Here is a 21293-nt window from a genome sequence, read left to right as displayed (position 1 = left end):
GCCTCCGTGCTGACAAGAGGGGAGTTCCCTAACCTGTAGGTATGGTGCCGGTTGTTCCTCCCAAGGTGCATCACCTTGCACTTGTCTGTGTTGAAACCCATCCTATTCTCGTCCGCCCACCCTTGTAACCTGACTGCATCCCCACACTGCCTGCCCATGTTCATTTTGGCATCAATGATGACTCCAAGATCCTTTTCTGCCACTGCACTGACGAGAAGGGAGTTCCCCAGCCTGTAGGTATGGTGCTGGTTCTTCCTCCCCAGGTGCATCACCTTGCACTTGTCGGTGTTGAATCCCATCCTATTCTCATCCGCCCACCCCTGTAACCTGTCCAGATCCAATTGCAGCCTGTTCCTCCCTTCTAGCATGCCCACTTCCCCCCACATCTTAGTGTTGTCTGTAAATTTGAACAGGGTGCTTTTTACCCCCTCGTCTAACTTGCTGATGAAGATGTTGAACAGTGCGGGCCTGAGGACCGAGCCCTGGGGGACCGCACTGCCCACATCCCTCCAGGCTGAAAACGCCCCGTCCACCATCACCCTCTGGGTGTGGCCCTCCAGCCAATTAGCAACCCATTTGACTGTGTAGGTGTCAACACCACAGTCCCCCAGTTTTTTAATGAGAACGGGGTGAGACACAGTGTCGAAGGCCTTCCTAATGTCCAGAAAGACTATGTCCACTGCTACCCCTGCATCTAAGGATTTTGTGACTTGGTCATAGAAGGCCACCAGGTTGGTCTGACAGGACCTGCCGCTAATGAACCCGTGTTGGTTGCCCCTAAGCATAATCTCCCCTGCTGGCCCCTCGCGGACATGTGCCAGAATAATTCTCTCAAAAAGCTTGCCCAGGACGAGGCAAGTAAAGGCTTTGGTTCCTTGCTTCCCACATAGAGCTGCAGTGGTTGCTGGGCCAGGGGTGGGTTGACCTGGTTCTTGGCAGTGACATCTGATCTCCTCCCTGCAGTGACATCCTGTCCCCCAATCTGTCTCTCAGTCCTGTCTCTCAATCAGCCCTCGCCCCCCACTAACCCTGGCCTGCTCCACATAGGAGGAAGCTTGAGCCCCCTTGCCTTCTTCCTTGTGCCGAGGGCTCCTGTGCCACACATAACAGCTGCCCATACCACTTGTGTCATGTGCTATTGGTTGGCCACCCCTGGTATGTGGTCTTTGTCTTTAGGTTGTGTTTTTTAGCTCAAGCTGGAGAAGCAGGGGCTCCCATCTCTAGGGATAGGAATCTGGTTCAATCTCTGCTATGTTGACAAACATGGCAGCTGTCACATCTGCTGTTTTAAAGTCAGAGATTATTCTAATCCCTGCATTTGAGAGAGAGCAAGGATTTACTAAAGCAAAGTAAAATGCCTTCATTTAACCTTCGGTAGGTGCTATGTGTCTATCATGTATCTACATACTTGATTGCTAAATGATACTTGTAAACTCAGTCCAGTGATGCTTCATGTCAACCCTACTTCTGCATTTCAGTGCTTGTGTGCATTGTTGTATCTTTCCATTTGTTCAGTCCCCATGGAAAAGCTGGTTTTCAATTGTCATTTTTACTGTCTTTTCAATATAAAAATTGCTGCTTACCCCACATCTGTTGGCACAACATCCTCCAGATGCCCCCAGCATCATGAACGCAGGCAAAATAACCTACAAAAAAGCACATATTGAATTACTGTGTGAGATTTCCTTACACTTCTCAGTAGTTTGAGGATCAGGTGTAGTGAGGTCCAAAGGTTGATGCTGCTTTAATGTAAACCTTCTTTTCACTCTTCACAGTGGGTATATCTACATGTGTGCTTTACTGCTAAGTTTAATAACTAGCTCCACACTAAAGTGTCACCATCTGCACAAGCACCCCTATTAGGGTGCAGTAAATTAATTAACTCTACTGTAGGATAGTACTATCCAAGACAAGTACTACCCTATGTAGGAGTTATTTAGTGTGCCAAAATGCACATGTAAATGGTGAGTGGGACTGGCCGGGGCATGAGGATACTACAGTGCAGGGGCTGACTGATGGCTAACTCCACACTGTTGCACCCTCATGCCTCACCCTGCCCCTCTGCATCACATTGAGTATAAGTTATTGTCCTTTGACAATATCTTACCCATGTTTGAATTTATTGCTCCAGAGTTTATTGCTCCCGGGCACCGTGTGTTCACGTGCATTCAGGACTGCAGCACATTGAGCTGGGTCAGAACTGGCCTGGCTGGCAAGGAGCCCTGGGGAGTCAGCCTTCCAGCCAGGGTTCCTTCCCCTGGCTCAGTGTGCTGCAGAGGGGCTGCTTGGGGCATGAAGGTGCTTCACTGTGGGCCTAGCTGGCAGGCAGCCCCTACACTGAAGCACCCTCATGCCCCAGCCAGCTGGGGCAGTGTCTACCCATATGCTGCTGGGGAGTAAAAAACTCTGCAACAGGATAGTGCTTGTGGGTGAATCCAGATGAGTGCAGTCATGTGGCATGTAATGCTGCCAACACATTTGCAGCATCACATACTGTGCAGTCTGGTGTTCTCCGCACTGCAAGGGTACACTGCTCAAGTGTGTGCTCCCCTGTTTTTTTTTTCTGCAGGGATATTTTATCCCTGGCTATCCAGGGGATAAAAAAAATGTGGATAAAACCTGCAAAGCATTCCACGCTCAGGCAGCATGCGCTGCTGAAAAGTGGAGCCAGGCTGCCCGGAGCTATGCTGTGGCTGCCAGCCAGGCTTCGCTTGGCAGGATTGCCATGGCTGCAGCTCCAGGAGGCCCCAGGATCACGGGTGAGGCTGCTGGGGCCAGCACAGTGCTGGCCCCAGCCTCCCCTACTGTCCCTGGGGTAACTTGCCACATGCCAAAGATGGATGTTCCCCAGGGACAAGTAGCTGTGGCACAAGGTGCAGTGTTGCTACTTGTAACTGGGGAACTGAACGTCCACACACACCTGGATGCACCCTGTGTTTACAAGGACTATCCTGCTGCAAAGTAAATTAGTTTATTCCAACTTAATAGGGGTGCACATGTAGACACAGAATGTTTACTGTGCAGCTAATTAGTCCACCACATAGTAAATGCCTCATGTAGATGCACCCAGAGTTGCCAAAGGCAGCACAGGCTGTTGCTTGTAGTTTGGGGTGTACAGAACATGGAAGAGCTGCCAGGTATGTATCTAACAGCCAGAATGAAGACTCTACCATATGCTCAGAACAACCGTCTGCTGTTGTTTGTGTAGGTCTTCCACAGAGCAACATGGGAGAGAGAAGCATTAAAAAAAATATATAAAGTAGGTGTTGTAAAATTGGCAAATGGAGGAAAGGAGGACTCAGGGTCAGGTGTCGTATATGAAAAGACTGCTAACTTTTTTTTTAAACTAACTAATTTTTAAACAACATGAAAGATGGACAGTTTTAACTGTCAGTGGGTGCATCCACACAAGATGTTTACTGTGGAGCTGACTAATTAGCTCCACAGCAAGTGTCCCAGTGTCTACATATATGTCCCTACAAGGGCACACAAAACTAATAAATTCTGGAAGAGGCTAGTAACTGTAAATAGAAGTACTACCCTGCTGTCAAGTTTTTTTTCCTGAGCACAGCACATGTGTAGATGCTGACCAACTGGCAAAGCACAAGTGTGCTTCAGTGCAGGGGCTGCCTGCTGGCTAGCCCAGTGCGCAACACCTTCGTACCCCAGCCAGCCCCTTCACAGCACACTAAGCTGGGGAAAGCAGCCTTGGGCTGACAGGCTGACCCCAGGGACCCCCTGCCAACTGGGGCTGCTCTGACCCAGTTCAATGTGCTGCAGTCTGGGTGCACGTTCAGAGTGGCAGCAATAAGCTCCAGAGGGCAGGGGGCACCAGGGGGCTCCAGAGCTTGTTGCTGCACATTAATAGGCAAATGTAAATGTACCCAGTTAAAAATGTAATTGCCTAATAAGTGAGCCTCCACGGAGAATTTATGTGAACAGAGTATATCTGACTGTTGGAATTTGACTAGGACATTGATCTACCATGTGCACTGGACTAGGACATTGACCTCTAGTGCAGTGAGTTCACTGCTGTCCTCTAGAACCACGCTCAGCCTGTCACAGGATCCAGACTGAGAAGTCACTGTCACCTGGTGAGTCCATTGCCCTACTTCCTGTTACACCCTGCCTTTCCCTTGCAGATCCGCCCAAGCTGTGAGCAGGTTATTTTGTCTACGCTTGGTTTGAGCTGTTTTGCTTGGCTCAAATATACATGACTTTGTTTGTCACTGGTCTCTCTCTCCAGTGACTGATTTCAGTACTCTGGCTTCTGAGGTTAAAGTGAAAATTTGCCAGGAGGCTGGTGCCAGTGAGATGAAGTCTGTGGGTTTGATGTTGCTCAGACAGGCTTTTCACAGTGGTGCCATTCTGCATTCAGATTGGCTCAGTCTGCAGAACTGAGCACTATTGACAAACTGAGTCATTCTTTCTTTTTTTCAATTTCCTTATTTTGCAAGTTCAGAAATTTAAGATTTTTAAACAAAACAGACTTTTGCTTCTTTTGCAATTTTAAAAATAGGAGTGGAAGAGGAGAACAGGTTTGGAGTTAGTCAAACCTGGGCACTTAATGGTAAGAATGTTCTTATGATTAAGTCACTGGTCTCAAAGACCGGCACCCCAAGCATCCCTGTTCTGTTTGAAACACCATCCTATGTGAATTTGAGTAAGTCACTTAATATTTTTCTACTCCAGATTCTCATCAGGAAAATGAGTACAACAACATTTTTTTCCTCTTACTCTTTGTCAGGTTCCATCTGTCACATTCTGTTATAAAAAAAATCACATCCATGTAACATTGTTGTTTTGCAAATCAGTAACGCTTCCTAGTGATGTCACCTGTCTTTCAAGACTCAGTACATACTCTTCCTCCATTCACATTTTTAATATGCTCCACCCTGCCCACAAAGCAGCCTTATCTAGAACCCATAAAATAAGTAATTTTCTGAATAAGAGTGATGCAGGGCTGCCATGCTGAGCATCAGTCCTCCTTTCATTAGCAGCCAGAGCCTCCTGGGCTTTGAGAAGTGTGACTTTTCCACCAGGGTCTGTTGTACAATTGTCAGCTTCCTTTAAGTTTCATCTGCATACAGTCAAACTCAGCATGAGTAAAAGGTACATTAACAGTATATAAAGTAGGAGGTACATCATCAGAGGGATCAAGCAAATTATTCATAGTGAACTAGATGAATTTAGCATATTTTCTGTTCTGAAAATATGTGGGTAAGAAGGTGCTCAGCCTGCAGCTTAGCCTGCAGGTAAGCAACAGTTAAGAGCTTGCTTGGCTGGAAAGCTAGTGGCAGCTGAAACTGAAAAGTGGATTATACTGGAGCTACAAAGAGCCCTAAAAGGTCTGGGGGCACAAGGTAAAGGGGAGAGATGGGAGGTTGTGGTGCTGGGGGGAGCAGTACAGCTGTTCTCTCAGGGTCTACGAAAGGCTATAGGTTTTGGTGTATCTGTTTGTTATACATTTTTTTTTGTTCTCTGTTTTGCTTCTGTGGGAACAAGTTTGTCCCATGAAAAATAAACAGGCTAGAAATCCTGAACAGAGAGCTGACTGGCCTTGAAAAGGAAGCTAGGTAAGTGACCTGTCTGTGCATATATTTACGTGTGCCTAATCTTAATACACCTTTGCTTAAGGCACTTTAAGCATGTGTGTACACATGGATGTGCTAATACGCATTAAGGCACATTAAATGTAGGTGCAAATAGCTAAGTCACATCAGTGCACGTGCAGATGTGCTAATGCAGATTAACATGGTGTCTATCCATTGATGAATACTGTGTTAGGGCACATTAGCGCATTTACGCATTTGCTAATGTTATTTAGCTATTCATGCGTGAATTTGATACTTGCTTTATCCATAAAGCACACAGATGTTCCTAGAACAGTGAACACAAAAAAGAGGGGGTGATATGAATATGGCTGAACTTAGCAGCTACTTCGAATTTAGCAGTGACTGAGTGGTTCTGCCCTAGTTGATGTTTGTTTTTGCTGTTTATTATTATCCATGGCATGATATGTACAAACAAGTTCCAGTTTTTCCCTTAATAAGCCTCATAAAACATCTGAGACTAAAACCAACAAAAGAAGTAATAAAGTAATCAATTGAAATGAAAAGTTACAGAGTCACCATTGCTGAATTTAGACATCAAGCTACACTATGGCCAGCAAAGAATGTTTCTGTTACTATTCTTTATGAAAGAGGGAAAGCCAAATATTTTTGTTTGTCATACAGAGCTTTGAAGTTCATGGTATGCCAAGATTTTCATCATTAAATTATATTTCTTATTCAAGTACATGCTTTTTAATCTTCCTGGTATATCACTGCTAAGTTTCATACCCTCTTCTCCAAATAAATTAGCTTATGCACAAATGTGAAAGACAGCCCTATTGATCTTTGTTAAACTGACAGAGACTTTCATAAGCCTCAAAACTGGAATGCTTAAAACAATAACAAAATGTGTCTCTTACCAAGATCCCGGCTCCAAGAATGCCATGGAAAAACCAGACCAAATCAGTTATCTCGTTACTCTCTAGAACTTGCCCATTGGGGAAGTACAGGAGAAGGTTGGAGATGATAGCACAGATAGCCAGGGGGAACAGCATGACCCCAATGCACTTTGAGCACTTTCCAGTGCACATGGTAGATCAATACTAAGGAAAGAAATGAGAAAAGAAAGCCTGGGTTACTTTGTGCTTTAAAAACATGGAGGAATAGGACTTCATGTGAGACATTTTTATAAAATATATGAAAATGGTGCTGAAGCAAGAGAGTTTTTTCCAAGAAAGGTGTTACCAAATAGAGCTATTGAACCCCCCGACGCCAATTCTGTGTTCAAAACTGGGCCAGGTCAATAGCAAACAAATCTTGGTCCTGTGTGAAATGGCTATGTCCATATAGGCTATGTCCTATGTGCAAGTACCTGGTAATTCGTATGTGATCCTAGCAAATAACTCTGTATGTCTTTGAAAACACTAGCATGGTTGTCATTAACTGGCAACCTTCCTGGTAGTCTCAGCACAAAATCTGTTGTTCGGTGCAAGGGGAAAGCAACCCCTCCCCCTCCCACTGCCAGCAGTCCCCTGCTGCAGGCATCTGGACTCTGTGCTGGGCTGCCCCACATCTACACTGCATTACTGCCACCTCCAGGCTGCCCCATGTGCAGCATGGGTCCCCGCTGGTATCGCAGGGCTGGGGCTGGTGGCAGCAGAAGGAGCCACTGCCTGGGCTGACTAGAAAGGCAGTTCAGCTGCAGAGCCACTCCAGCCCCGCTGCATGTCCACAGGGCAGCAGGACGCACCTAGGTGGGTGATACTGAGCCGGCGCTGAGCAGGCTGGGTTGGTGCTGTGCCAGGTTCTGGCTGATCCACTCTGAAGGGGTGAGTTCAGAGTGGGTGCAGGGCATGCTGGTGCTGGTGGGGAGGCACCTCAGGGCATGCAGGATTTGGGCTGTTGTGGGGCAGGAGCAGGTCCTGACCGGCTCAGCACATGCAGGGGAGTCCCATGCACCATCTCCCCATACCCACAAACCCTGCAACAACACTCTTCCCAACACACAGTCACACACTTCACAAACTCTGCATCCTCACATACCTTCCCCCCCCCCACTGGCCCCCTCACACACACACCCATGCACCTCTGGGGGGGGATCCCTACTCACTGCTATGTGCACACCCCCCACTACACACATACCCACAACTCCCTGCATACCCCACACTCATCCCCTGCCACCCTCCCCTTCCACACACCGCACAAACCCCATACCCACACACATGCATACATCCCCACAAACATTTCCCCCACAAACCCCCATACCCACCCATCCACACATCCCCCCACATCCTCCCCCACCCCCCATATACACATACCTACACAAAATCCATACCCTCCCCTTCATATTCCACCACCCCTGTATGCTCCCTTACAATATACAAGAGTAAGACTTCATCTTGAGGTATTATGCAATCACCTCTATATATACCACAAACACACACAAATTAGGACAAAAAATTTTTTTTAAGTAAAATTAAAATATGTTATTGTCATTGTTTGCTTTTTAGTATACAATTTGTTTTTTTTCTGGTTCCAAGATGGCAAATCCCCAAGAAGGAGTACTTCTGGGGGCTAGGGGAGATACTTCTGGTGGCAAAGGTCAGGGATTAGGGGGTGGGACTTCCAGTCCCAAGATGGTGACCAGGGGGTGGGACATCTGTCAAGGGGTGGAGCTACCCTTGCAGCCCTCAACAGCTCACCAAAACTCATTAAGCAGCCCTCCAACTGAAATAATGTCCTGCCCCAAAATATCCCCTTCTGTACTGAAAAATATCTTCTGAATCTTGTACTCCCTGGTGGAAGCTAAAGCATTTCGTCTCCTGCAGTGACAACAGACAAACTTTTCCATGTTGCTAATCATGGAAAGCTCTCCTTGATGACTTTGTCTAAATTGGGTGTTAATTCTGGTACTGGCAAGCAAAGCCTGCTTACTGATGCAGCTGCAGTGGTCCAAACTGCAAGTAGAGAAAAAGAAACCTCAGCTTGTACTAGTGCCTCTTATTGTTGCTTGAATCCAGGACCTGCTTCATCATACAAATCTCACCTTTCTTTGTCAGCACTGGAGGGTTGCATCATGCTGTGTACAGACATCTGGGGAGGTTAGATTGTGTTAAAATAGCCACCTGAGCTAAGGTAAGTCAAGATGGGGGAAGGGGGTTATTAGATCAGGTCAGCCTTTTTTAAAGACCGATCTAACTGTCCTGAACTTCTGTGTAGCTTACACACAGATCCACTTAACTAATATAAGCTGAACAAAGTTTGATCAGATGGCCATTTTAAAAAGTCAGTCTAACCTCCCTGAATATCTGTATGCAGCCCCAGTGTGATTGTGTTGGCAGATGGTTACTGATTTGCTTGAACTGAGTAGAGTTTCTGAAGAAGACAAGGTCTAAGAGTGAGAGGAAGAGCATAGTTTAGGTTGTTAAGATGAGCCTAATTTAGGTTGATGTAAGATGAGCAACCTGTGAGGCATGGAGGTTGGGGAAATGACCACTATAAATGGCTTGTGTGTTATATATAATTAGGGACCTATTCAATTCACAATTTTCCAGAAATCATGAAATCAGGTGATGTCGGCAAAATCCAGGGCAGGGCAGGAGGGACTGACGCCCCAGTGGGAAACAGCTGTCCTCACGGCTGCTGTGGCCTAGTTACCCAGGCTGCCAGGGAGAGTGGGGCTGGCAACATGAAGGGGAGCATGCAAGATGGCTGCTACTCCCATCACTGCTGATTTGCTGAAAAGGCTGCCTGTCATGCAGTGCCACCCCCTCCACCAGTCAGCAGCAAGGGGTGGGGCCACATGAGGGACAGCGCTCAGCCAATCAGCAGTGAGGGGCAGGACTGACAGACAACCTTCTCCACCAATCAGCAACAGGGGGGCAGGGCCACCAGGGCCCCCGGCCAACTGGAGGCATGGGGAGGATACAAAAATGTCAGCGGGCCCTGTGATCTGCCCACAAAATCAGCCTCCTGCCTCCTGGGCTTGGGTAGGTCTCTATACATAATGTATGCAAATGTAACCCTTACCTATGGTCTACACGTAAGGCAAGGTAGACTTATATCTTGCAGACTAACCAAGATATAGTGTGTGTGGGTGTGGGGATGTGCTACATCACAGGCTTTTGATGAGATGAAGCTCACTTTTTCAGATGTTGTGACAGGAGATGCAGAAAGCCAAGCATAAGGAGGAGAGAGCAAATAGAGTATTCTGTTTGATTACAGTTATGTTCTGTAACTGTGTATTCTTAATCTGCATGCCTTCATTAATATGCAGGTTTGAGGGGCAACTCATGGTTTTTACTGATTGTGGTCTTGGCTAATACAGTTTGAGGTTAAAGTGGTCAGTTATAAAGGGCAAGTGGACAGATTTTGTGTTCATCCCTCCTCCCTCCTAAATTGTGAAGTTTGTAGGCATGTGACTAGAGCCCTGAGAAAATTGCGGATTTCTTGTTGAAAAGTCTCAGCATGTGCAAGGGTAAAATATAATTTTTCAGAGAATATGCACAGAACTACCATTGATCTTGGCAAATGGGTCCTGGTAGTTTCATGAATATACTGTGAAAAAAGTTACTTTAACTGTGCATGTGTGGCAGGCAGGCACACAGCCATAGGTGGCAGAAGCCCGGGACTAATGGGGCTTAGCCCCCTCGAGCATGGGGTAGCACAGAGGGCTGCAGGACAGTCTGGGGATGGGCTGTGGGCAGCTGCAGCAGGTGGGGAGGGGTGCGCACAGACAGGCACAGAGCCTGCATGCAGCCAAGACTGCAGCCAGACGGCTGCCTACCACAACAGGTAAGTCAGGGAAGGGGCATGGGGGGGGCAGATCGAGACCCCCCACAGGGAGGGAGGGAGTGGGGCAGAGGAGGCTCTGGGGCGAGTCATGGGATAGTCAGAGCCTGGGCAGCCTGTCTAGGAGGCGGCCCCAGGGACCAGCCATGGCAGGCATGTGGCATCACACCATTCCCAAGGCAGTGGCAATGGGACGCAGAACCCAGCCCTCAATGGCAGCCCACTTCCTCCCCACACATATATGCAGTGAGCATGTGCCCCCTGTGCCTCTCCCAAGGTGTGCACAGCAGCAGGAGCCCTCTCTCTGCACCCCCCACAATGCCCCTGGATGAGCTACCCAGGCTCCAAGCATCCCACAATGGAAGCTGAAGCTAAATTTGAAAAGTTGGTGTGAAACCCCAAATTTGAACCTAGCCCTTCTTACTGCCATCCAGTGCCTGGCAGAAGTGTTACACACATTTTTGTAATGCTCATTTTTTTTAAAATTATTATTTCCCAACTGATCCTCAGCTGTGTATTTGAAATACCTTTCAACTTAGCCAATGTGCACTGGCTGACTTCTCCTAGGTACAGTCGCAGAGGTGGTTCATGAGAAGGCATAAGAAGGAAGTAGCTAAATAGCTTTAGAGATGAGTTAAAGGAAGGCATCGCATGCAGAAGAAGCAGTCTAGACAAAGATATGAAGATACCTAAGGAAAGTTAAAAACCCCTAAGCAAAGCTCAGTGCACAGTCGTGACCAAAAATGCCAATTAAAATGTCAAGTATAATTTAAAAGGGCATCTAAATAATAACGTAGGCTGCTTTATTTTCAATTTATATCCCACTCTATCCAGAAAGGCTCAAAGCAGCTTACAATACATGACAACAACAACAGTAAGTTTCCCAAACATCTCTTCTCCTCTGCAGTTGTGCTACTGTATAAATCCATGGTGCGCCCATGTCTTGCATGCTGCATGCAGTTCTTCTCTCCACATCTTAAAAAGGATATAATGGAATTGGGAACAGTGCAGAGGAAGGCAACCAAGATGATCAGAGGTATGGAGCAGTTGCCATACAAGAGACTGAAAGGGCTAGGACTCTTCCTTTTGTAAAGAAGAAGGTTGAACTGGGTGTGATAGAGATCTATGAAGTCATGAAGGGTATGAACAAAGCAAATAGGAAACTATTATTCACCATGTCCCAGAAAACAAGAACTAGGGGACATCCACTAAAGCTAGTAGGAGACATGTTTAAAACAAACAAGACATGGAGGTTTTTTGTTTGTTTTGACTTGGTTGTTCTACCTGGGGCATAATTGTGGAGCTTGTTGCTACACAAAGTTGTAAAGGCAAATAGAATAGCCATGTTCAAAAAGGGCTTAAATAAATCCACACAGGACAGCACCATTGGGAACTGTTAAACAGAACAGTGTGAGCCATGTATCCTCTGACAGCCCTAAACCAAGGCAACTGGTGCTTGGAAATATATGCCATGGGAGACAGTGAAAGGATGCCAAGAGCCACTGGATTGCCAAAAGGCAGTAGAGACTGCTGAAGTCTTTTTCTGAGTCTGCATTTCTACAAAGAGTAATTAGCATTGTTCTGTGCTGCTACAAAGTTTTAATTACAATACTTATTATAAACCATACTTTTGTGAATGTTTTTAAGCATAAGGGAAAGTAATTAAGTTTTAAGAGCAAGTTAGCTCTTAGCTGCTTTAGAATAGTTGTTTAACCAAAGGACTACCTGTCTCACTCTCATTACAAACTGTTTATATAATGCTCAAAAAATTGGGCAGGACATTTTGCAGATATTTAAAAATCCCCAGATTGAAGGGAACAATTTTTTTTAAGTTGACAGAAGATGTGTGTGGAGGGGACGGAATGGATGTAGCACTAGGTATTTTCCAGTCTCGCTTATTTCCTTTTCAGTTTTGTGCATTTACATTTTAGCATTTTCTCACCTGCCCTCGCACTGCATTTTAACCCATGCCCTTCCTGGGTCTGCTAACCCTTGCCTATTTTCTATACTGTTTTGTTTATTCAATCAGAAGCAGACAAGGAAACATAATCTACCCCCTTGTTTAAGTCAGATCAGACAGATTCTAAAAACCTTGTGCAGCATTCATGTGTATAATCCTCCACACAGGGCACATTTACATGAGATACTTTCCTGCGCATTAAGCTAATATGCAGTAAAGCATCACTGTCTACACATGTGCAGCAATTACTGGGAAGTCTAATGTGCCATTTTTCTAATACCAGTAGATACAGGTACTACGAATTGGTGCATTAAACTAATGTGCTGAAGCACACATGTAGACACTGACTGGGAGTAAATTGCTCCCAGTCAACCTAGGCAAAAGGGGGCCCCAGGGGGTGGAGAGAGCTGTCCCAGTCTCCATGTGGCTGGGAGCCCTACAAAGATCAGGACCAGCACCTGATCCCCCTGCCAGAGCAGTGCTGGCACCTGCCAAGCCTGGAACTCCCCCTGACTGCTTCAGGGGCACATAGAGCAGGGCAGGAACAGTCCTGGACTAAACTACTCCTGTTAAGATCAAATTTGTTCCCAATGGGCACACGTTTAGATGTGTGCTGGGTCACAGTTTAATGCACCTGAATTTTCTATGCCAAAAAATTATGCACAGTAATTGCATTTGTAGCTGCACCAACAGCTCCTCAGCTGCTGTAAAGCAACATAATTCCATTGACCTTGAGCTACAGTGATTTCAGCTTGGTCCACTATCGCTGACATTACCAAAGAAATCTACCTAAGCATCAACAAGCAAATTTAGTGGGTGCTTCTCCCATGAAAGTCAATGCAGCTTGCACCTACTTAAATCACAGCTGATTCTGACTGAGATACAAAAATTAGTGATGACATACCAGACACAAACATTTTTGCTAATCCTACAACACTAACCCCACTCCTAACAACTTTGGGCAAGCTGCTGCAGTAGCTTTTTGGTTCTTAACTAAGACTGTCAGTATGTTTCATCTTGTAAAGTTGAGGGAAGGAAGAAAATATCTTGATGTACTTACCTTGATGTACAGGAATAAAATGGTTACTGATGCTTCATGTTGTCACACACCAACGTTAATTTTTAACTGGCTTCAAGTTTTTATCTTTCTTTTACCCAATATCAGTCTGAGAGGCACAGATATGTTCTCAAGCAATGGATTCCATTAAACAAAGAGAAGCTTCTCTTCAAAGAATGAGGAAATACCCCAAACTCTGCCTGGTTAGTCAATGTAAAGATTGAATCACCCTGCAACATTGATTTTTTTTAAGGCACTGTTTCATTGGTCAATGCCCCCCAAGGTCACATTGATATGCAGTAGGCTGGCACAGTTTTTTCCTGCCACAACCTTTTAAGTTGTGTGTGGTGTCACAAAATAGGAAAGTCAAGACAGAAGTTTACTGCACAAAATAAAGCTGTATATATTGGAGCCAAAGAGCTAGCCTATAAATACAGTCTGATGGTATAATGCAAAGGGACATTGGGAATAAGGCCCCAGCCTTTGTCCACAATATACACTGATTCCACAGGCAGCTATTAGTCTGAGTGTTTGAGCTCAAGCCTGTTGGACCCTAATGACGGTGCAAGAAATGGCAGCATTTTCCATAGTCATTAGGCAGGGAGGCACAGGAAGTCTACTCGTGCTTCTTGCATTACTTCTTCATAGTCCCTTAGCTGTGTGAAGACTAGAAGACACTCTCCCACTGCTAGGTGCTCAAGAGCACCACTGGCTCCCAACTTGCCCCCTGCATGGTGCAGCAGTGTCCCAGCACACTTTAAACTGGTCAATGGCCAGCTAAGAGGGGAGGGAAAGATAAGGAAGAGACGAGACTCCAAGTGTATGTGGATAGAAGGCAGTGTGCCAGGGGACGGTGTTGAGAAGGTGAAGCACTAGGACAGGGAACAGCATAGGGGTTTGTAGAGTGGGGATGTAGGTGACAGCAGGCAAGCTTGAAAGACAGTGATTAGGGTGTACTGCTGAGGCTGAGTAGTGTACTTGTGTGGGTATGGCTACATTTCACAGAATCATAGAAAACGAGGGTTAGAAGGGACCTCAGGAGGTCATCTAATCTGACCCCTGCTCAAAGCAGGACCATCCCCAAGTAGATCATCCTAGTCAAGGTATTGTCTAGCTGGGTCTTAAAAACCTCCAAGGATGGAGATTACACAGTCTTTCTGGGTAATCTGTTCCAGTGCTTTACTACCCTCTTCGTGAGAGATTTTTTCCTAATATCTAACCTACATTTCTCTTTCTTCAATTTGAGAATATTGTCCTTTGTTCTGTTATCTGCCACAACTGAACAATCTAGCTCCATCCCCTTTGGAACCACCCTTCAGATAATTGAAGGCTGCTATTAAATTCCCCCTCAGTTTTATCTTCTCCAGACTAAATAAGCTCAGTTCCCTCAGCCTCTCCTCAGCAGTCAGCTGTCAGGCCCCAACCTCCTAACCATTTTCATTGCTCTCTGCTGGACTCTCTCCAAATTGTCTACATCCTTTCTGTAGTAGGGGGACCAAAACTGGACATAGTACTCCAGATGTGGCCTCATCAGTGCCAAACAGAGGAGAAGAATCACTTAATCTGCTGGCAGCACCCTTACTAACAGCCCAGCATGCCGTTAGTCTTCTTTGCAACAAGGGCACACTCTTGGCTCATATCCACCTTTTTGTCCACTGTAACCGCCAGGTCCTATTCTGCAGAGGTGCTGCTTAGCCAATTGGTCCCCAGCCTATACTGGTGCATAAAATTGTTCCATCCTAAGTGCAGGACTTTATTCTTATCCTTATTGAATCTCATGAGCTTTTTTGGGGTTCAATCCTCCAATTTGTCTAGGTCTCTCTGCATCTTAGCCCTTTGCTCCAGCACATTTACTACACACCGAGGTTGGTGTCATCAGCAAACTTGCTGAAGGTGAACTCCATTCCATCTTCCAGGTCATTGATAAAGATCATGAACAAAACTGGCCCCAGGACCAACCCCTGGGACACTACACTTGATACTGGCTGCCAACTAGACAGTGAGCCATTGCTTTATTACCCTCTCAGCCCAATGATCCAGTCAGTTTTCTATGTACCTTACAGTCCATTCATCCAACCTGTACTTCCTTAGCTTGTTGGCAAAACTGTTGTGGGAGACAGTATCAAAAGTCTTGCTGAAGTTAAGATATATCATGTCTACTGCTCTTCCCACATCCACAGAGCCAGTCAGCTCATCATAGAAGGCAATCAGGTTGGTCAGGCCTGACTTGCCCTTGGTGAATCTATGCTGATGGTACCTAATCACCTTCTCTTCCAAGTGCTTAGAAATGGATTCCTTGAGGACCTGGCCCATGATTTTCCAGGGACTGAGGTGAGGCTGGCTGGTCTGTAGTTCCCTGGTTCCTCCTCCTTCCCTTTCTTGAAGATGGGCACTAGATTTCCCCTTTTCCAATCATTCAGGACCTTTCTTAATTGCCATAAGTTTTTTCAAAGATACGGCCAGTAGCTCTTCAATTGCATCAGCTTTGTCACAGAGACTGGGACTGTGGTGCAAACACTGCCGGTCAATGAGGGGGCACATGATGCTCATGATAGCAGTGCTGCTTTTGTACACTGCACTGGTCTTCACCCTCTCCCTCTCCCTTGGCACTCCCCCTCCCCCAGAGCAAATTATCCACAGAATTCAGAGGTCCATACACATCTTCTTCTGGGGCTCCAGATGACAGAAAGTGGCAAGAAAAACCTTGTACAAGACAGAATGGACAGGGGGAACCAAGGAATACCAGATGTCCTGCTATTCCTCTGGGCAAAACACAAGGCAGATCTTCAAGCTGACAACCAAGGCAGGGTCTAAAACAGCCTGCTTCATGAAGTATTTTGCAAGTCACATGCTACAACCTTGGGGAGTGCACATACTGCCATGCATGAGTCTAGCAGCTTGGGAACTGCTGTGATTCTGCAGAACCCTGGAGCAATTCTGTAGCAAGTACAAACTACAGAGAAAAGGCCCAGTGACCCCATCGGGTCCGGTGAGGCTGGATGATCTTGTGAGGTCCTTTCCAGCTCTAATGTCTAATAAATCTATGAAATAATGAACCACTGCAAGATACAGGAGGTGGTGAGGAAAATAGATATTGTGTCACCCATGGACTTACTCCCTGGGGACAGCTGCCAGGACGTGTGGGGGAGGATCTTCTACAAGGACCTGGAGAAGAAGAATCTGTCCGTGTCTGAGTAGCATTCTTTTGCCTCCCACCTATAAAGGGGGTTCAGGAGTAGCAACCAACACTGCAGGGCTGGCTGCATCCCTGCTGAATCACATAAAAATTGTCTCCCCTCCCTTGCTCCCTCTTCTTTCCCTTCATATGCCCAGCAGCATCTGTCCTTCACTCCCTCTCCAACACACCACTGCTGCTGTCCCCACTGTTCCTGGCTGGCCCGGGAGCAGGAAAGCTCCAGAGCTGCTCTTTTCCCATTGCAGCTGGACTGTGTGGGGAGCCAGGATCAGCCAGAGCAGCAGCAGTGGAGGCAGCAGGTACGTTCCCCCTCTCCAAGCCTGTTCCCAGGCTGGTAGAGAACACCTGGGGAGACCAGGCCGGGAGGAACCTGAACGCTACTACCATCCCTGTTATGGCCACTGTAGAATCTGCCCCTTCAGCCCTGGCTCAGCCATGGACAGTATCAGCAATGGGAAGGAAGAATGGGACTAGAAGGGGTGAAAATGTGCAACTGGGCATAGAGGGGAAGAGTTTATACTTGAACTGTAAACCTCTGAAGACAGGGGTCATCTTTTTGTTCTAATTTTGCCCAACACCTAGCACAGTGGATATCTGTGGTCCATGACTAGGGCTCATAGACATTATGGGAAAACATAATTATTACATTATGATTATTATTATATTAGTAGTAGTAGTTTAGCTTAATGCATCAAGTTATCAATGTCCTTGTTCAGATTTATTCATTTCTTATAATATAAGAAGTTCAGTAATCTTTACTGAGAAATCAGTTGAGACGGCTAGTTGGGGTTTGAGGATTAGTGGAGTGAGAATGAATGAGATGTTATTGTCATGAAACGTAAGGGAGAGATGGAGAGTATGGTTTTCAGTTCTAAAATGAATCGTTCTCTTAAATGATTTGGTCTAAAATGCAGAAGCGTGAGGCAAAAGAATGCTGCTCGGCCATGGACAGATTCTTCCATTTACCCTTTTTCTACAGCCAGTTTCATGTATGGGACAATAGGATGTCCTGCAATAGAACTGAGCCCAGCTCCTGCAGTTGAAAGTACTAATCTTTATTTTTTAAATATTATTATTAATATAGTCACAATCAAGTACATGTTATAAATAAACAGCGATTTTAATAATGAATAAAGTAGTTCTAACAATTTAATAGTAATGAGCGTACTCACTAGGAACACAATAGAAGAAGGTTATAATAAAAACGCCCTGAAATTGTCTTAAACATTAATTTTCAACGACTTTAGGATTCAGTCATCATCATCAAAATCTAGATGTTTTTGTGAGTTTTCATTTACACAGTTTTTCTGTATCATCACTATATTTTTTTCACTGCCAAAAGAAATACAGCATCTGTCACATTTATAAGGTTTCTTAAAAACAAATGAAAGACCCAGTTTGAAGATGGAACCCCTTTGTGCAGTCTTTATTGCAGTAGTTCTTCCATCCCTGCCCTCCTTGCTCAAAGGGAAAGGGTGCTAAAAACAAGAGGTTGAGATTCTCATACATACAGTTCACAGCAGCTGTAAGATCTGCATCTGAAGAGTAAATTGGAACAACTTACCTGGCTGTGCAGGTTAAAAAAAATGGAGTGGTGGAGAGTACAGAGCACAGGCAGGAGAGTGGTGGCTAATGCTTCAGATCTTGAAATGGGAAGTTTGCCTAAACTCGTTGTCTGATGATGATGATTCCCTTCAGACTTCCTGGACAGATAGTTTTGCTCTAAATAAATGAAAATTTTCCTAAATTATTTAGAAAGACCCTGAACTTTCTTTGAATTGGCTAGTAACCAAGCTGAGGAGGTATGTGTCTGTCACCGTGTGTTATCGATTGAAAGCATTCTGTGTTCCACTGATCAATACCTCCTGGTTATATTAATTCTACATCATTGCTATCTTTCTTTTTTTTTAACCATAAACTCTTTATTAATTTTCCAGGTATGCAGAAGGGCACACATTATGAGAACAGGTAAATTTATTCATTCTCTCTCTTTCTTACCATATTAAAATGTGCAGTCCATATCAAGAATCAAAACCGTATCAGTCATAACATAATCTTGTATTATACAGTGTCTGATTTAAATATCTAAATAATTATGCTACTATTCTGTTTTTAGGGCATATTTTAGTTTCCATTTATGCTATTAATAGCTGTGCATCATTATTAATGTAGAAATGGTTTGCTAACTAGTATGTTCTAGTAAGTAAAGGTATTACTTGTACTGATATAAAACCATAGTGACTTCACCAGAATATAAAACATTATTCCAAATTCCCTAAGTATAACTGACAAGGGAATTTATCTCGTTGTTGGTACTAACACACATTTTATTTTTCAATTCTTTTTATTATGATTCTATATTCAGACTTTTCTTCAAGTGGGGAAAATAATTTTCCTGAAAAAGAATCTGTCATTCCTTTTTTCAGAATATTAAATATGACAAATATGAAATAATAAAAGATATATTGATGCATGTTATGCAGAGTATGCAGCTTGCACCTCTGGGGAAGTGGTATTTCTCATCGTTTTATAGCTCTACACAGTCCTTGACGTACAATGGTTTGAGTTACGACAAACTGCAGTTACAATGTTTGTAAATTGACACCTGGGTTTCGAAGTGCCGACATGGGTTACAACTTTACAGCACTGAATGCTGGATACATGTTTGTCGGTGGAAGGGGAGGGGGGGGGGCAGATCAGGGCCCCAGTAGGAGAGGAGGGTTAGGGCTGGAACAGGGGGTGGGGCAAACGCTGCCCAGTTGGGGCTGCATCAGGCTCTGGGAGCAGGGGTTACGGGTGGCGGGAGAAGCTGCAGCTTGTCCGGCTTCTCTCCTGGCCGCCCCCACCAAGGCAAAGCAGGCAGTGCCAGGGCTGTGCCAGACAACTGCAGGAGAAGCCGCAGATCAAGCCACAGCTTGTCTAGCTGCTCCCCTGGCTGCCCCCACTGGGATAAGGCAGGCAGTTCCCGGGCTGCGCTGGGCAGCCGCAGGAGAAGCCACAGCTCATCCGGCTGGTCCCCCGGCTGCTCCCACTGGGGTGAGCCGAACCAGGCAGCTGCAGGAGTAGCCGCAGCCTGTCCAGCAGCTCCTGCTGCTTGTCCATGAGGGCATGGAGGAGGGTGGGGGAGGGACATGTGACCCCCCTCCAGATCTGATCTGGTTGGGGAGGGGTGGGCTACACTCAGGGCAGATCCGGGGGTACATGCCCCCACCCCCCATGCCCTTCCAGACACATGACCAGACTAGCAGTGTGCCACTGGTCTAGGAGCCATTTGCTAGGCTGCTCCTCTGGTACTCACTCATCGCTAGCACTATGGTACTGTACCTGTACTGAATAAAGAATAAGCCCCAGTGCTGTACAGTACAGTACTTTCAACAAGCCCACTGAGCTGCCCATGCGCTGTTCGGGTTTCCAAACTTTTTCCAAACTGCCCATAATAATGGCAGAAAAGCATAAATCAGGTGGAAGTGATGTTTCTTCTTCTAAGAAACATAGAACAACACGGGGAGAGTTCTAATGCTGAGCCTTTTACTGCACGTATGGTGTGGTTTATGCATTTTAAAGCCAAGGCCAATTTGCATAAACTCAAGGTCTCAGGTCAAGCTGCCAGTGCTGATGAAGAGGCAGCTCATGCTTTTCCTGAGACATTGGCTGAAATCATTGAAGAGAGTGGCTATTGTGCTCAGCAAGTTTTTAGTGTTGATGAAACTGGACTCTTGGAAAAAAATGCCATCGAAAACCTACATTGCCAAAGAGGAGAAATCCATGGCAGGGTACAAAGCTGCTAAACATAGGCTCTCTCTTTTGCTTGGTGCCAAAGCTGCAGGTAACTTTAAACTTAAACCTTTACTTGTGTACCATTCAGAAAACCCCAGAGCTTTCAAGCGACATTCCAAGGCATTTCTCCAAGTGATATAGAAATCCAATCCTAAGGCATGGGTCAATAAGAACATTTTTGATGATTGGTTTAATCATCATTTTGTGCCAAGTGTCAGGGATTATTGCAGCAAAAACAATCTTGCATTTAAAGTGTTGTTAATCCTCAACAATGCTCCTAGTCATCCAACCATCCCTGATGACATGCATACTGACATCAAAGTGGTGTTTCTTTCCCCCAACACCACCTCATTGTTGCAACCTATGGACCAGGGGGTAATCGCATCCTTCAAGGCCTACTATCCTAGGTGCACATTTGCCCAGGCCACCAGGGTAACTGAGAAGGAAGGTGGACAACTCTGAAGGAATTCTGGAAGGGCTTCAACATTTACCATGCAGTTAAGGACATTGGTGAGGCATGGAATGAAGTCAAACAATCAAATTTTGAATGATGTTTGGAGAAAATTGCATCCTAAGTTTGTGTCTGACTTCCAGGGTTTTACAGACACTGTTGAAGAGGTGACCAAAAATGTTGTTGAAATGGGCAAAGAACTCAACTTAGACGTTGCATCAGAAGATGTTGATGAGTTGCTGGCATCCCATTCTGAATAATTAACCAATGAGGACCTCATTGAATTGGAACACCAAAAAGTGGCAGAGGAAGAAGATGCACCCACTGTTGAAGAGACTCCTCCTCATAAAGTCTTGACAATAAAAGTGTTGGCTGAGGCATTTTAACATTTGGAAGCTGCCATGTCCCTGTTTGAGGAAAATGACCTCAACATTGAACACAGTGCATCAGTGAATAGGGGCATATCCAGCATGTACAGCTGCTACAGAGAAATTTACATGCAAAAGAAG

General features: G+C 45.5%; 1 protein-coding gene across 2 annotated transcripts in view; it reads right to left on the bottom strand.

The window, feature by feature from the left end:
- Positions 1–18216, bottom strand: part of LOC149875298 (transmembrane 4 L6 family member 1-like) — a 31305-nt gene extending 13089 nt beyond the window's left edge. Inside the window, exons 1-3 of one of the 2 annotated variants that reach the window (XM_090030556.1) lie at positions 18121–18216; positions 6473–6655; positions 1584–1646 (exon numbers count right to left, since the gene is read on the bottom strand). In XM_090030556.1, the coding sequence (XP_089886682.1) occupies positions 1584–1646; positions 6473–6643 (234 nt within the window). In that variant the 5' untranslated portion in view covers positions 6644–6655; positions 18121–18216. Of the gene's footprint in view, positions 1–1583; positions 1647–6472; positions 6656–13363; positions 13498–18120 lie in introns of those variants that run through there. The other variant, XM_090030555.1, reaches the window with a different exon arrangement.
- Positions 18217–21293: the final 3077 nt, after the last annotated feature.

This window comes from Crocodylus siamensis, chromosome 1, assembly GCF_052110815.1.
Source record: "Crocodylus siamensis isolate JL-2025a chromosome 1, ASM5211081v1, whole genome shotgun sequence".
In the NCBI taxonomy this organism is placed as follows: Eukaryota; Metazoa; Chordata; order Crocodylia; family Crocodylidae; genus Crocodylus; species Crocodylus siamensis.
The sequence above is the reverse complement of the archived record's forward strand: the minus strand, read 5'-3'. Positions and strand labels throughout refer to the sequence as shown.